Source organism: Staurois parvus, unplaced genomic scaffold, assembly GCF_062004578.1.
Source record: "Staurois parvus isolate SC_StPar_1 unplaced genomic scaffold, SC_StPar_1.0 ptg000234l, whole genome shotgun sequence".
NCBI classification, from domain to species: Eukaryota; Metazoa; Chordata; class Amphibia; order Anura; family Ranidae; genus Staurois; species Staurois parvus.
In genome coordinates, this window is record NW_028318030.1 from 4633436 (window position 1) to 4650360 (window position 16925).

The 16925-nt window shown below is 44.2% G+C and overlaps 2 protein-coding genes across 5 annotated transcripts in view; one reads left to right on the top strand and one right to left on the bottom strand.

Moving 5' to 3' along the window:
* The window catches only part of LOC149460149 (C-X-C motif chemokine 11-1-like), a 28678-nt gene extending 21234 nt beyond the window's left edge, over positions 1-7444 (bottom strand). Inside the window, exon 1 of the mRNA XM_089680064.1 lies at positions 7324-7444. Coding sequence (XP_089536190.1) covers positions 7324-7405 — 82 coding nt within the window. The 5' untranslated portion in view covers positions 7406-7444. The remainder of the gene's footprint in view (positions 1-7323) is intronic.
* The window catches only part of RASSF4 (Ras association domain family member 4), a 418821-nt gene that overhangs the window by 88372 nt on the left and 313524 nt on the right, over positions 1-16925 (top strand). The window lies entirely within an intron of this gene.

Consider the following 16925-nt stretch of genomic DNA (forward strand, 5'->3'; position numbering starts at 1 on the left):
TCCAGCAGAATGTCAGGCGGTAGGCCTGGCATTACCCCAATCGAATAAAGTTTTTTCTCAAAACCGTAATCCAGCTGAACTATAGCCCCCGGGATATGTTTCCTAGCAGCCCCCACTAGCTCAATAGAAAAGCCAGGGTCTTCCTTGATCACTGCAGGATCCAATACACAAGGATCATCAATGGTCAGGAACGTACCTGTGTCACGGAACCCAATAACCTTTCTGCCATCTATGGAGACCTCCTGCAAATGCTGCTGCCTCTTCTCAGGGTAACTTGGGGTAAGTGGGCGAACTCTGTTGACTCCCTGAGGAGTGTCAGTTTCTGTTGGAGGCATCCATTCACTTGGGAAAGGGGAGAGGCTCCGTCCTCCTGGCACCAGCTGCACATCGTGATCAGGGCGAGGGGTTTGGGGGGGGGGGGTGGATGTTCCTTGAGCATCTAGCCTTAAGATGCCACATTCATAGCACCGGCGTTCCATAGCGACCCTGGGGGGCGGGACCGTAGATATGGGGGTGGTAGAACTTAGATAAGGGGAGGGGGTGGCATGGCTTTTCAGGGGACAGGCAACACCCAGGGTCCCTGCAGGTTCAGTCACCTGTTTTTTCCATTGTGGTTTAATTGTGAGCACTTCGTCAGCTAGCGCAGCAGCCTTCTCTAGGGTGGCTGGACTTCGCTCCTTCATCCACTCCATGACCTCAGAGGGGCACTTGTCATAAAATTGCTCCTTCAGGAAAGTCTAGATAATACACTCAACCGAGAGGGCCTGTTTGCCCTCTAGCCAGCGACGACAGGCCTGGGACATTTTGTGAGCATTCACCTTGAAGGAGGGTTCTGAGTTGTAGGACAAGTCTCAAAACTGAATTCTGTAGGTTTCCTGGATCACAGCATAGTACTGAAGCACAGTCTGTTTGACCCTGTCATAGTCTTGATTCCATTGTGAATCCATTGTTCGGTATGCCACAGCAGCACCCCCTTCTAGCAGGCCTACCAGGTGGCGCACCCATTCCACACGGGGCACTTCCAGCAATTGGCACAAATGTTCAAAATCTTTGAAAAATCCATCCACATCCCCTGCAACTTCACAGAATGGTTTGAAGTCCTTACGGGTCACCCTTGGTAGGTCGTGGGCTGGGTAGCTCGTGGGCTGGGGAGTGCACCTCGTCCCCGAGATCCCTCAGGGTTTCCTTCTCATGAGCTCTCTGGATAGCCGCCCTTTTGTCATCCAAGGTGGCTTCGGGACTGAGGATGGCCATCTCCTCCTCATACCAAGTGACCCAAGTGCTCCTGGGGCTTCGGTCATTGTATGTGGGGGGGGGCCGTGTCTGATTGGTGGGCCTCCCCATTTTCATCCCCTCGGGGGGCGGCCTCCTCATTGGCGGTGACCAGCTCCTCCTTAGATAAGCCCCTTCCGGAGAAGCCCAGTTCCCGGGCCTTCTCCTGAAAACTCTCCACAGTCCAGTTCCTGTACTTGCTGGGCCGGACTGGGTCCAGAGTCAGTTGGCTATCGTTGTCCATTATCTCCTTCGGTGTTCTGATCTCACTGCTGCCAACCAGTATGTGATGGAAGCGTAGGCAGGAAAGAACACACACGGAGGATGATAAACACAAAGTTTTATTGAAATTTGAGGGACACCCAATCAGGGTAGGAAGGTAGCATCCAGGTACCCAAAAAAGGAGAAGAGAGGGGCGGAGCCCAAAACAATTGTAATCCGGCCCACGGTAGGGCAATTTTCCTGGGCACACACACAGGTAGGTAGCGGTCCTCCTGGGCACACAGCGGCTAACAGGCAGCAGGTAACGATACTCCTTGGCACACAGCGGGTAACAGCCGAGTATTCCTGGGCACACACAGCAGGCAGGTAGCGGTACTCCTGGGCACACAGCGGGTAATCTAGCGGAGTATTTCTGGGCACACAGCGGGTAACAGGCAGCAGGTAACCCTAGCCCCAGGGATCAGCAGGGTGCTCAGAAGGGATGGCTGCAGGGGTTTGGCCTCAGCTCAAACCTCCCAGCAGCAGCTCACGGTGACTGATCAAAAGACACGGGCTGGGTCCCACTCCGGCCTTCTTAAGCCGGAGCAGGACGCTTCCAGGTTGCCCCCACAATGGCCGGCCTAGCGTCGCGTTGCAGGGGCAATGAGGCACACCCCCCCTGACTCTGACCGCGCTTTAGGGAGCGCGGCCTTTGTCTCTGGTGGGCGCAGAGTGCAGGAAGCCTGTCTCTTGACTTTGAAATCATGCGACTTCACTGTAAGTCACACAATTTCAAAGTCTGGCTTGATGTGACTGGGGTGTAAGAAAATACTAAGCCCAGACCCACCCACCAACCAAACGCCAGCTATTCTGGGGAGAGAGACTAGAGTACTAACTGGTGACCTTTATTGTGAATGATGGCACACTGAAGACACCAGCTACTGCTATATTCCTTCTCTCCAGAATAACAGGCAGGCAGGTCTGGGCTCAGTTGTTGAAGAGAGACTAGAGTAGTAGCTAGAACATGTTGGTGTGGGTTTGTGTTTTTGTAAACAATGGTGCTTATGTTCAGCAAGTTCACAACAACACAAGTGGCCAAATAAATCTTTAGTCTCTCTCTCTCCAGATTAGCTGGCAGGTGGATCTGGGCTCAATATTTACTTTCAGTACCTGGTTGATGGCAGGAGGGTAGAGCAGAAGAGCAAAGAGCAGCAAGATTATATGGCAGAGTTTATAATGTTCAATACTGGCAGCTTTCAGAGGATAGGGTGATTGTGTGGCTCTCCTATGTGTGCACTGTCTGTCATGGCCCCTCTCCTCTATGTACCTTTTTAAGTCCGAGGTAATCATATATGCATCTCCTTATAAGCAGCATGGTCAGACATCAGATTAAAAATTACAAATGGTGTACCAGAAAAATCACAATAGAAAAATATTAATCCAAAAAGATCTGTAGGTGAATACCTATTGAAATATCAGGGGTAAGATTAGTAGAGGGAGTCATTAGTCTCATAAATGCTAACATGGCTTTATTTAATGAAAGATTGCCTACTTAATGCTTTTTTGTAAAGACAGTGTACATTGTTCATGCTATTGGGGCACTTATCTCTGTAAGAGCAGTTTCGCACTGCTGCCCTGCAGTTTGGCCATAGTGCTAGTGTACCCATGTTTTCCTAATGACTTTCTATTATGTCCCTCATTTTTGGCATGTTTTCTGAAAGCACACCAAAGATGCAGCGTGCAAGACTTTTGGTGCGATTTCAGAAAACGTGCTAAAAACACAGGACATAATAGAAGGTTTATGGGAAACTGCGACTAGCCCACAAAAAAATGAAAACAAAATACAGTGCAGCGGTGTGAAACAGACATATTATGGCTATGTCAAGGTCCTACCTTTTCCCTGAGGTTATGTTACTCCATGTGCTGGCGTCCATCTTGGATTCTGCTGTGCATGATGGGAATCCTTTTATGCCTTCAGATCTCTGTGGTCCATCCTCCAGAGGGGTGTGGCTAATGACATATAAGCCTGTGGCCCGCACATGCTCTTTGCACTTGTGTCTTGTTGTTGCTATTACTCTGTTCTGACGCTCGTGACTCTCCTGGTATCTGATTCGGCTTGTTACTTGACTATTCTTTGTATTCTCCCTTGATCTGACCCTCTGTTGCTGAACCCGGCTCATGACCTGTTATTTTCGTCTGCTGTCCTGTACTGTTTTGTCCTGTTGTTGTTGACCCGCCTTGTCTGACTACTCTTTTGTCTCTTCCACCAGCTACACACCATTGGCGGCGGCCATTACCGCAGCTGAGGTGTCTCGGGGGCCGCGACCTGGTTCCTGGCTGCGTCAAGTCCATCCCCACCATCAGGGGCCCTGGTGAAGGGCAGCCTGGGACTTAGACTCCGCGCCCTGAGGGACTTCGGTCTGTGGGTGGTGGTTGTCGTCAGCCAGTGCGTTACATTGTTAGGCCTGCCTGTCCGTTCCTCGGCCCCTGCCCTGACACTCTACAAGATATAATGCTGTTTATGGTAATGATTGAAGTCTGGTCTGGCTCTTTATTAGGTTTACGTTCCTTTATTCTTATCTTTGCTACATCGATTGTCATTCTTACATACATCACAGGTGCGTTAATAATAACATTCATTCAAATGGATAAGCATTAGTAGAATCTGAATAAATATTTTAGTTTTTCTATTCTGCTTTCACTTATGCCATTATGAAGAGTGCTTGTATAATATAACTGTAAGCTATGAATGACTCACTATGATGATTTGATAATCATTGTGTAACCATGTCTCAAATTTTCTGTTAATTATTTTATGAAAATAACAAAAATAGATTATATTAAAAAATATTACGGGTAAAGAGAAAATAGATACATTTTCTGACGTTTTAATGCATGCCAGAACAGAAAATGGCAGTAAATTTCCACAAATGGGATTCAGAGCAATAGAAATATTTTTTCCAGTAAAGTTAGGAGGGTTTATAATCCTCCTTTTTTTTTTTTTTTTTTTCTCCTTTCTGTAAATGTCTCAATGATGGGGATTTCCCCTGCATTCCCTGTCCAGGTGACAAGTATCGGACAACTTCTAAAATTATCCTCAACTATGGCAAAGATTGCATTTAACTCCTTTTAACTTTTGTTGGTTAATTTTTCCATTTTTCATGCACATGCTAAAATACACATTTTTGGATTTGGAATATTCACGTTTTCTGAAAGCAGAGGCCATGTAAAGTAAAAATACACAAATACAATATGATCTCCATTTTTTAAAATATAAAAGATGAGATTGTGACAAATATATATCCGATATATCAAGCTTCAAAATTGCTTGCTTCTGAGAAAAAGGGGCAAAACACAAAATTGTCCATTGACAATGCATTAAAAACATTTAGGCTCCATATATACGGGACGTTTGGAAAACACTTCTGAACGATGGAAACTGACTGCTAGAAAACGTATGTTAAAAAACGTCTGCCATGTTTGCATACTGTGTTTATGTGCGTTTCTGAGTGTTTGCGTTTAGAAGCGTTTTTTTAAAGATAATCTCAGGAGACCTTCCAAAATGCCCAGAATGCACTGAAAAACAGTAAAAAATTAACTATTTCAGATATTTTGAGAGAAATATAGAGAGCAAAGGCAGAGAGAGCAGTATTGAGATTCGCTGTCCTTTTTTTTTTTTTGTGGTGTTTTCTGTGCAGAAATTGTTGCAGCAGTGTCTAACATATATTTTCTTTCATGCGAAACCTCAAAGTATGGTGTATCAGGTCCATCTGAGTACCGGGAAAATGCTTTGCATGCATTTTTCATGATGAAAAAAAGGCTCTGGACAGCATCTAGAAATGGAAGAGTTAAAAATAATTTCCAAACTCTTATAAACGCGGTTAGCCGCATTTACACGTGTTTACAAGTGTTTGGTGTTTGAAACGCTGATAAAATCTACTCCTGAACGCAAGTTTGGTGCGCTCAAAAAAATGACTGTAAACTCAACTGCCTGTAAACCTGTAAATGACATAGTGTGCATGGACACCTAGAAAACATTGTGGAGAGTTCAGGGGCTGCTGAAAAAAAACGCAGAAAATCTCCTAAACGTGAGTTTATCAGCTGTGGTGTACGTGGAGCCTTACAGTTCATTAATTTGCAGTTACTCATAAATTGTGCTATAATTACTCTCACTCATACACATACCCAATATGTTTCAATCGGCATGTACATCATGTGACCTAGGCACACATATGCTTATATATTTGGGTGGGAAGGGTGCTTAATAATTTTTATTTTGTTTACAATATTTTTAAGACTTTTTTTAGACGCCGCCTCCTGCACTGAGCCCAAGTAGCTTGGGGACAGAGAGGGGTGATTATCACTTTTGACAGCTCTAGTAGTGTTTGGGCAACTTTACAGCCTCCCAAATCACTTCTACAAACTGCAGCAACAGATTCAGATTAACTTTAGAACAAGGGCATGGCTGCTGTTCAACGTATTTTAATTCTTTGATTGGTGTGTAGGACATATATTTGGCAGAAGTTCTAACCCATCCAATCCAATTGTTTTCATTTAACCACTGTTTACATGAATTATGTTTTTAAGCTTAGCTAGCAATGTTAAATGACAGTAGAAGGATTTATGGGATGATACTTCCTCGATTGCAACACTCATTCATAGTTAAAGTTAGCAAAAGAAAACTCTCTGGTCCACTTTAAACGTAAAAGAAAACTGCATTTCTTAAGTAACTTTCACATGTGCATGCTATATAGGATTTGCATGTCTGTCACTAAAAAGCAATCAACTGCAAGAAATTTTCAAACGCAATGCCTGACTTGGCTATCTGCAGTGTATCAGACCTATTGGGGTTTATTTACTAAAGCTGGAGAGTCCAAAATCAGACTCCCTTCTGCATAGAAACCAATCAGCTTCCAGGTTTCATTGCCAAAGCTTCATTGAACAAGCTGAGGTTAGAAGCTGATTGGTTTCTATGCAGAAGGGAGTCTGATTTTGGACTCTCCAGCTTTAGTAAATAAACCCCATTATGTCATAATGGACTAATGTCTTGGGAGGTTCAAATAAGCAATTGTATCAAAATACAAAGAATGTTATTTCACATATAGATCACTCTTGCAGTCACAGTGCTAATTTTTGGAATCTTACTGACCACCAGTTTTTATTACACAAGTGTAACCAGTTGTGTGTGAACAGCACAGCCAACAACCTAACAACAATCCTACTATATTTTACGTTCTTCTCACTATTCCTCTTTTAAACAATATTCTTTGCCAAATTTATGTCTTTGGCAATGATATAACATCTGTCCTTACATACTTTATATTTTCAAGAGTAAAGCTTCATATATATAGTATCTTATTTTGTATTAACTGGCAATTGAAATATAATAAACAAATCCAGGAATTTAAGTCTGCATATTTATAAATATAGTTGTCCTACTTTCTCGTGGATCACATGCTCCTGAACTGGGCACACAACTCCTAACGAACACATCATCCTGTACTATTCTTTTCTAACATTTCCCATTCCCTCAACATAAGGGCATACAAGTAGCTAGGTTAGTAATTCATATACCTATAATGAGTTATCTATTACATTCTATGTATTTGCTGGTCTGCTATATACCCTTGATACAAAGATATACCTAACCTCGATTTGTATTACAAATTGAACCCACTGCCCGTCTGCGAAACAGGATGCTACTTATTGTTTCTATGTTCGGACTGTCATCAGTATTTGCATGTATGTTGATCTGCCTTAATTTTCCTAATAAAATTATTTTAAAAAAATAAATATAGTTGTAAGCTATTTTTTCTTTTCATAGATTGTGTGTCAATATACAATACATACGTGATTGGTTGGTCTTACATTGGTGTTTAACTCCAAAGACTGCAGGCAGCAGAGATATCATTACAAACAATGACAAGTCCATCGAGATGCTTTGTTGACTTCTCAGACAAATGAAAGTAGTTTGAAGGTGCACAGTTTATGAATGCACTTTACTTCCTGTTCTCCTACACACAGGTATAGCTTGGGGGAAGGGAAGATTGCTGTCATGTGTTTTCAAGCTTAAAGTAGTATTGAACTAGCAATAAAAATTACATCTCACTTTAAAGCGGTTGTAAAGGCTCAAGGTTTTTTACCTTCATGCATTCTATGCATGAAGGTAAAAAACCTTCTCTGTCCAGCAGCTCCCCCAGCCCCCACTAATACTCACTTAAGCCCCCTCTCAATCTTGGCTATCCTGGGACTCCTCATTGGCTGGGACCGAAGCGAGAGCCATTGTTTCCCACTGCTGTCAATCACGGCCAGTGAACCAATGAAAAGAGAGAGGGGGCGGGACCTAGCCATGACGCCGTGTGTGAATGCGGGTGCCTCCATACCAAGCTGCTTGCTGTGGGGCACCCGCCAGGAGAACCTGCAGGGGACCCGAGAAGAGGAGGATCCAGGCTGCTCTTTGCAAAACCACTGCACACAGCAGGTAAGTGTAGACATTTTTTTTTATTTTTTCTTCAAAAAATTAAACCTTTCGAATCACTTTAAACCCATATAACATCTTCCATTAATACATTTGCTTAATTGTACAGCACAACGCATAGGACCTTTTGGTATATGACGTGTTACTAAACCCAGGACCCTGCATTCACTCTATCTGGTCTCCTACCATACAGAGAACATGAAAATGCAATTATTTTAGTAATTATAAACTGCCCAAGTACCTTTTCTCATCAGCAGTTAGAGCAGTCTTGTGACTTCTATTAGTGTTCAGCATAGCACTGGTTAAAGCTTGTAGATTACTCCATTTTCCATGACCTGGAACGGTTTACCTGAGCCTTACTTTACTCTGTGAATGACTTAGTAGATACTCAATATACAGAGGATCCTTTTTGGCAAATGCTGATCAGGGGAACTCTCATGCAAGTAAAGGTTCTTCAGCGTCTGTCTTTCAAGGGATAATGCCTTGTCAGCACCTGTGGTGGTGAGCTCTTTGATCTACAACTTGGGGTTCCCCAGGGTGCGTAGTCTAAGCCCCAGCCTGCTTGTTCACCAGGGCCCCTGATGGTGGGGATGGACTTGGAGCAGGCTGGAACCAGGTCGCGGCCCCCAGGTACACCCAGCTGAGGTAGAGGAGACCACTAGCGGGAGCTGGGTACAAGGGGAGTAGACACAGGAGATCCAGTTGGCAAACCGAGGTCAGGACAGGGGGAAAACTAGCAATGTCAGGAATGAAGCCGGGGTCGGTACACAAACTATAAAGGATTCTCAGTAGAACACAAGGGAGCTCCGACAACAACACGTTGCTCAGGCAAAGTGAGACAGACTGAGCATGTCTTAAATAGACAAGCCAGCTAGGAGGCGGGCCAGGAAGTGTGAAAGGGAAGGACATAAAACACAGGGAATAGCAGACGATGCCCACAGGTGAGCACAGAAAAACACACATGTGAAGGAAACAAGAACCGCAAAGAGGTAAGACTAAATAAACAAGAGGCTGCAGGCTAACTTGTGACATGCCTGTTTGGTCCCTCCTTAAACCAGTACATTAACCACTTCTTGACCCGCGCTATTGTTGAATGACTGCTACAGCGCTGTCATCCAGTTCTGGGAGGGCATCATATGACGTCCTCCCAGAATGTGCTCCCCGCGCATCCCCAGAAGTGTGCACCTGGCACTTTCTGTGATTTCTGTGTCTTTTGGACACAGCTGATCACATGACATGGTAAAAGGCCAATCACAGCGGCCTTTTACCACATGATCAGCTGTGTCCAATCACAGCTGATCACCATGTAAATACACTTGCCGGTTTTTCGGCAGTACTTTCCTCAAGCTGTCACAGTGTGAGGAAAGTACTGACAATAACCGGCAACTGTCAAAGGAGACATCTACACTGATCAGTGCCCTGACTATCAGTGCAGCTCCAAAATTGCCCATAAGTGCTGCTCATCAGTGCCCAACAATGCTGCCAATCTGTGCCCCACATTGCCACCAGTCAGTGCCGCCTATCAGTGCCATCAGTCAGTGCCACCTATCGGTGCCCATCAATGCCACCTATCAGTGTAGCCTCATTAGTGCCTCCTCTTCAATACCCACCGGTGCAGCCTCATCAACGCACATCAGTGAAGGAGAAAAATTACCTGTTTGCAAAATTTTATAATAGAAGGAAAGAAAAACTTTTTCAAAATATTTGGCCTTTTTTCGTTTATAGTGCAAAAAATAAAAAAACCTAGTGGTGATTAAATACCACCAAAAGAAAGCTCTATTTGTGTGAAAAAAAATTATCGAAATTTCATATGGGTACAGTGTTGCTTAACAATTGTCATTCTAAGTGCGAAAACACTGAAAGCTGCAAATTAGCCTGGGCAGGAAGGGGGTAAGAGTGCCTAGTAGTCAAGTGATTAAGGAGATCGTGGGGGTAAGAAAAAGAAAACACCCGAGAATAGGAAAAATTCCTTTCGTCCCCATCAGGCAACCAAGTCTGAAACAAATTTTGGACTGAACACATGGACATCTGAGACAGCAAAATCTTGCTCCAAGCCCTCTTCCCACTGAGGGGACTCCCCACTCAGAGTGGGAAAACGCCTGTCGGCATTTTTGACCTTTCTAAGAAATCTCAAAAGTTTGGGTCAAGGTGATAATTTCCAGGATCTACAAACTGGAGATTCAGATTCTGCCTCCTCCCCACGTCATGATCACAAATTTTCCTCTTTACCTGCAAAAATGGGCAGGATTTCTTGCTGCAATTCAGCAGCTCCTCTCTTAGGGGATCAGTTCCGAATAAGGAACGTTGTCAGGATTTCTACTGTAAACTGTTTACAGTAACCAAGGCAAATAGAGTCATTAGGACTATTCTAGATCTGAAAACTTTGAACTTCTCCCTATGAGTTCAACAGTTTCATATGGAATTAGTCATTGCCTCCAGCATTATGAGGGATTGTGGGGCCTCTGTAGACATTAGGGATGCTTGCTTCCAAATTCCAATCTTTCCAAATTTTCTAATTTTTTGCCCTAGCGTAAACTTCTGTCCCTCCACTCTCATGCTCCAGAACTCTGGTCCCAGGGTCAACAGTCAATTTGTGCCTACATGAGAGTCTTGGGCCCAAGGGAAACCTCCTTGGAGACAGTGTTGTATGCGACCTGGGGGAGTTGGCCAGTAAAAGTGCAGCAGAGGAGAGACAACATACTCAAAAAGCACTTGCTACTCCTGAGATGGAAGCACCAAGTATGGATGAGCACACAGCAAAGATCCTGTCCATGTTCCGCAAAGGGCCTAATGACGTGGTAATTGATATTGCCATAACAAATGAGCTGGATTTGGTGGAAAAGCCAGATTTTTTTTGTTATTTATGACAATGATAAGGGTAATGCATTGGTGATTTTTGATGGTTTGGTTACCATGGGGGACAACAAAAATAATGGTAGACCTGATGGTCAAGTTGATATGGTTGCTGGTAACCCTGACAATGTAATGAGATGGGTAATGGCTTCACAGACACGGAAGAAGTAAATGGTGCAGTAGAATTAGGCCCCCTACAGGTTTAGGAGAGTAGATTAGGAAGCGAAAGTTTGAATAGCTTATCTGTCCAGAGGGAAAACCTGAAGTTGTTGGAATCTTTAAAGAGGTCCCTGACTTAGGAGGAGCTCTGGGAACATTCATTCTCCAATCTCCCCTGCTGCTAATTAACCTGAAAGTCATATGTATTACATTGTTTCCAGGTGCACTGCTACAGTAGCTGGTGAAGCAGCTAATTGAGCCCTATCTGTGCTTGAATAACTGAAGTGGAGAGCATGGGAGACATTGGTTCCTGGGCTGCTTGGTGGGACAGGAAAGCCCTTGAAAGGTGGTGATGGGAGAGGGGAAACCTCTTCCACTGCCTGCAAGGCCTCATGTACACTGCTGCTCCTAAACGTGAGTTTAGAAACTTTTGCCGTTCTTTTTGCCAAAGCCCCTGAACTTAACTCAATAAAAGCCTGTGTCCTTGTACACATATGCTTTTACCAGAGTTTAGGAGCTGCAGAGTTTAGGGGCAGTAGAATGTCCCTCTCCTGAATGGAGCAGAATTGCATTCTGGATAGGAACATTTTGGCCTAAAAACGCTAAACGTGGCATAACCACCTCAATACAAAGCCGTAGGTATACATGCGGCAGTATTGAGGCAGCTAATAAACAGTTGCACACATATAGTGTGTACACTCCCTCGGCCTCAAGAGATTCTGCTCTCTCCTGGCTCTCATCCTACCTGTCACAATGCTCTTTCAGCGTTACCTATAATGCTACCACCTCCCCCTCACTCCCCCTCTCTGTTTGGGTCCCTCAAGGCTCCGTCCTCGGGCCCCTTCTCTTCTCCATCTACACTTCCTCCCTTGGCCAACTCATACACTCTCACGGCTTCAACTACCACCTATATGCTGATGACACACAAATCTATCTCTCAACCCACCACCTCACCACCTCAGTCTCCGCCCGAATCACACACCTACTGAGCGACATATCAGAATGGATGTCGCTCCACTTCCTTAAACTGAACCTCTCCAAAACTGAGTTTCTTGTCTTCCCCCCAGCCCGGACACCACCCCCCATTGACATCCCTATCACATCCAACAACGCCACCATCAAACCCGCCCCGCAGGCCAGAGTACTTGGTGTCATTCTGGACTCCAACCTATTCTTCCAGCCCCAAGTCCAATTTTAAAAAAATTCGTGCAGACTCCACCTCCGCAACATCGCCAAAATACACACGTTCCTAACCCCAGAAACCACTAAACAGCTCATCCACTCCCTCATCATATCACGACTCGACTACTGCAACTCCCTCCTCACTGCCTGCCTCGCCGCTGGCTATCCCCGCTTCAGTCGATCCTGAATACGGCTGCCAGACTCATTCACCTTTCCAACCGCTCCATTTCCGCCACCCCCCTCTGCCAATCCCTCCACTGGCTTCCGATTGCGCAACGGATCAAATTCAAAATCCTAATCCACCATACTGCCCCGAACAACATCACTGACCTAATATCCAAGTACCACCCAGCACGCACACTCCGCTCCTCACAAGACCTCCTTCTCTCTAGTTCCCTGGTCTCCTCCTCCCATGCCCGCCTCCAGGACTTCTCCAGGGTGTCACCCATCCTCTTGAGCTCCCTGCCCCAAACCATCAGATTATCACCTACTCTCCTCTCCTTTAGGCGCACCCTGAAAACCCATCTCTTCAGGGAAGCCTACCCCACCCCCTGCTAACTTGCCGACCTCCTCCACTCTTCCTACCACTCCATCCCCCACAGCTATCTCCTCCTGTGCCACCATCCCCTCCCTCCTAGATTGTAAGCTTGAAAGAGCAGGGCCCTCAATCCCCTCATGTTTTGCATTGTATTGTTATTGTTCTGTCACATGTTCTGTCCCCGTTTGTAATGTACAGCGCTGAGCGAACTATTGGCGCTTTATAAATACTGTATAATAATAGATAATAATATGAACTCTGTTTTTTTTCTTAAATGGTACATTTCTCAGTGTACACAGTTGATCTGTTTTCTATTGTGAATAAAATATGGGTTTATGAGATTTGCAAATCATTGCATTCTATTTTTATATAGAGTTGTCCCAACCTTTTTGGAATTGGGGTTGTATTAAGATACTGAAAGTTTTATCAGTAGTGAGGTTGCACAATGTTCTGATTGAATTTTCCCTTATCTAAAGAAACAAGAAAGAAATTGGAAACATACCAAAGATTAAAGGTTGCCCTCTTGTTCTGTCCAATATTTGCAATTCTTTTAATTCATTATGTTGCTAATATACTGTATACCTTTCCAAATACCTGGGAAATCTTTGCTCAACAATAACAATGTTATATCAAAATGCAAAGACATGTTTAGGTAATATGTTTCATTTACATATTGACTATAAAAAAAGCCTGCCATTTCATGTAAGAACATGAGAGCTTTAACAAAGCCAGAAAAAACTCTTCAGGATCACCCTAAACTTGGAAACTGAGTAATACGAAATAAGTAAATCATCTTTATTGAGATAAAACTTTATCTGGGAGTGGTATTTTAAGTTCTTAAGACTATATGTTACAATTTCCTTTACAGATCTGTGCTTTTTATGTCTGCAAAGTTTGGTTTGAGATTCAAAGTAAGTCGAGCTTCTTTTATGTTATCTCTGTGAATCCTGTGTGAAATTCGGCAAACCCTAAAGCCTAATATCGGACAAAAAATACTGCTTTCGGAGTAATCATCTGCTAATCTGACTGTTAGTACACAGATTTCAAGAGTCGATCACAAAAGTTCATGCTAAAATATCTAAAGGGACAAGCACAAAAATGTTTCTCGTATGATAACAGAATTAATGAGGGGAAAGTGCCGGAGGAGAGGGAGAGATTAAAGATGTGGGTAAGGAAGCGTAGGATGGAGGGGGAGGGAGGTTGTAGGAGTTGTGACGGGATAGGGTCGAGGGGGCAGGTGGTGAGGTGGGCATTAGAGAGGATCTTGGAGACTTCCTCGATGGTAGTAAGGTCAAAGGTGCGGAGTGTTGGGGGGGCTTCAGTATGAGGAATGTAGGGTGGGGTGGAAGTGGAGGTCAGAGCAGTGGTGGGGCCGTGGGAGAGGGGTGATGAGGGGGTAGTTGAGTGAGGGGGAACGGGGTTGGAGGGAGTTTGAGCAGCGAGGAAGTCCCTGCGGGTTATGTCGAGGGAGAGGGGGGATGAGGGGGTAGCTGTGTGAGAGGGGACGGGTTGAGAGGGCGTGTGAGTTGCGGCGATGTCCTTGCGAATTGTGTCAATCTTGTTTTTGAAGTGATTGGCAATCTCAAGGGCAGTGAATGAAGTGCTGGGTGGAGGTGGGGGTGGGGAGAGTAGAGATTTGAAGGTGGAGAAGAGTCGGCGAGGATTGGAGGAGAGGGCCTTGATGAGGGTCAGGAAGTAGGCTTGTTTGGCTGCGTGGAGGGAGGAGGTGTAGGTGTGGAAGGCAGATTTGTAGCGGGTGAAGGCTTGTTGGGATTTGGTTTTGCGCCATAGTCGCTCCAGGGCACGACTGTGTCGTTTGAGGGTTTTTTCATTTTTAATATGAGATTAGCATGCAAAACAAAAAAACGGACAGTCGTTCGTCTGACATTTTCATTGTGTGTACTAGGCTTAACAGAGTAGCAAATCTCATTTTAAGTCAATGTGAAAAGGGGGAGTAAATTCTGTTAGTAAATTCTTTCCATTTTTAAGGGTATTAGGCAAACTATTGTCAAACAGGGTGTGGAGAGCCGGGCATGGGGGACATAATAATACACAGTTAAGGTATAGTACAATTTTCAAGGATAGCATCAGTGACACTCTAGCAGCACATATTTGGCCTTGGAATTAAATTAATTTCCATCCATTCATTTGCTGTATATACAACTCCAAAGAGCGGGACAATGTTTTAAAACACCAGTTTTTATTAAGTGTTCTTGCTTGCCCCCTAGTGCATACACGATCACTGATCACGTATCTGGTGAAGACTGGAAAGTTATGGAGGCCTCTCTTGCACCTCCTGCCCAACACTCAGAGAGTGTGAGGACAAAGAGGGGCACGAGGGCCAGAGTAGCTGGCTGGTGCTGTCCACTCTGTAGATGAGTAGAGCTGGTAGTCGCAGTCTTAGGAGTGGGACACAGGAGCAGTTTGGCACCAGAGCAGAAAATGAAAGCAGGACCAGGAGACAGGTAGCATACAGCAGTCAGCAATGACCAGGCAGTGAGGGACCAAATCGGCAGGCAAAAGCAAGTCCAATAAACAGACCAAGGTCCGGGTAATCAGGTGAACAGAGTTTAAGCAGGAGCAGAGGCGAAGTCTAAGGGCAAGCTGGATCATACACAGGTAAGCAGCTACAGCGGATCAGGTCACAGGAACAAGCTGAAGACCATTCAGCAACTGCTCATAATGGCAGACCAGTTCAAATAGGCCATTGGGCGCCATGTGTGCACGCTAATTGGAATGCACACGTGCACGTTTGCATACATGCACTGAACTGGAACAGCATGTCTTTTGCTTGTTCACTCAGAAGTATGATCACGGGAGCAATGTATACAAATATGAGCATAATCCTGTACTGGTTTTCTGGTGCTAGAAATGTGGTTTCCCTTATAGCTGTACTGGGAATTCACTGTCCATTGGACAGTGCAATTAGCAAACAGAGGGTGCAAAACCAATCAAATTGGCTCTGTACCATGTGATCACTGTGGCCAATCCCAGCATCACAAATGGAAAATAATAAACAGCCAGCTTTCACTTTCCTCTCTCACACACTAATTAGACACAAAGTTTCCTGATTGCATGCAGCACTCAGTGTAAACTAGTACCAGTGTTAGCTAGTACCAAAACAATGTCTTCACCCCTCTGCTGTCATTCTGCCCTCTACAGTGAATGTCAGCTCTATCTGATCTGACATGCATATTAACCACTTACCTCCCTTATCCTGCACATCTGCAATTTTTTATGTTGCAAAATATTTGCACAGCCATTTATCAAATCTATATATTTGGGAAAAAAACACTGGAATGAAATTAATTTCATGTACACTCAATTTAATCCCCATTAATGAGGTAGTGTTCATTAAATACATAGCAAATATATTGATCCATTAGGAGCATGCGCCTTCAAAATGGAAAAAAATTATGGTGCCCGTAACTATTAATAGCTGATGCTTGAAATGTTTTTACAGCGCATCAGTTTAAAGTTTTGATATACATGCATATATTTTCATTGTGGGTGTGTGCAGGGATATAAGCTTTTTTTCTTTTTTACCTTTTTTTTTAAATTAACTTTTTTATCATTTTAACCACCGAAAGACAGTTACAGCAAGGTTGTCCAGTTCTGGGAGGATGTCTACTGACAAACTTGTAGAACCCTCCCCCATGTATGCCCTCGGGGCGTATTAGGCACGCTCTGTGTAACCACTATGTCCTTCAGATATAGCTGATCACAGATTACGGCAAAGGGCCAATTACAGCGGCTCTTTACCATGTGATCATCTGTGTCCAATCACAGCTGATCACATTGTAAACAGACTTGCCGGTTATTGGCAGTCCTTTCCTCACACGCTGTCACAGCGCGAGGAGAGTCGCTAAGAGAAAACAGATACAAGCTTACAGCTGCTACAGCAGCTGTGTTCTTGTTTTAAACTTCAGACTCTGGGCATACTACTTATGTCAACAGAGCTGAATTAGTTAAGAATTAAGAGACTGCAAATTATACAGCAGTATAAGATACCACAGATGATACAGCAATGTAAAACTGGCCTCCAGCAGGAGAATTTTAATCATGGATAATAGGTCTAAACAATGTATGCCTAACTTTATTTTTATTATGGCGATAGGGGGTGTGGCAAATTTGAGTGATATAGTTTGGATTGGTCATTTAATTTCTTTTTTTCTTTCAAATGATCTAGTTGTGATAAAAAGATTGCTGTAAAGACAGATGGTTAGTTGCAAGTGAATGCTG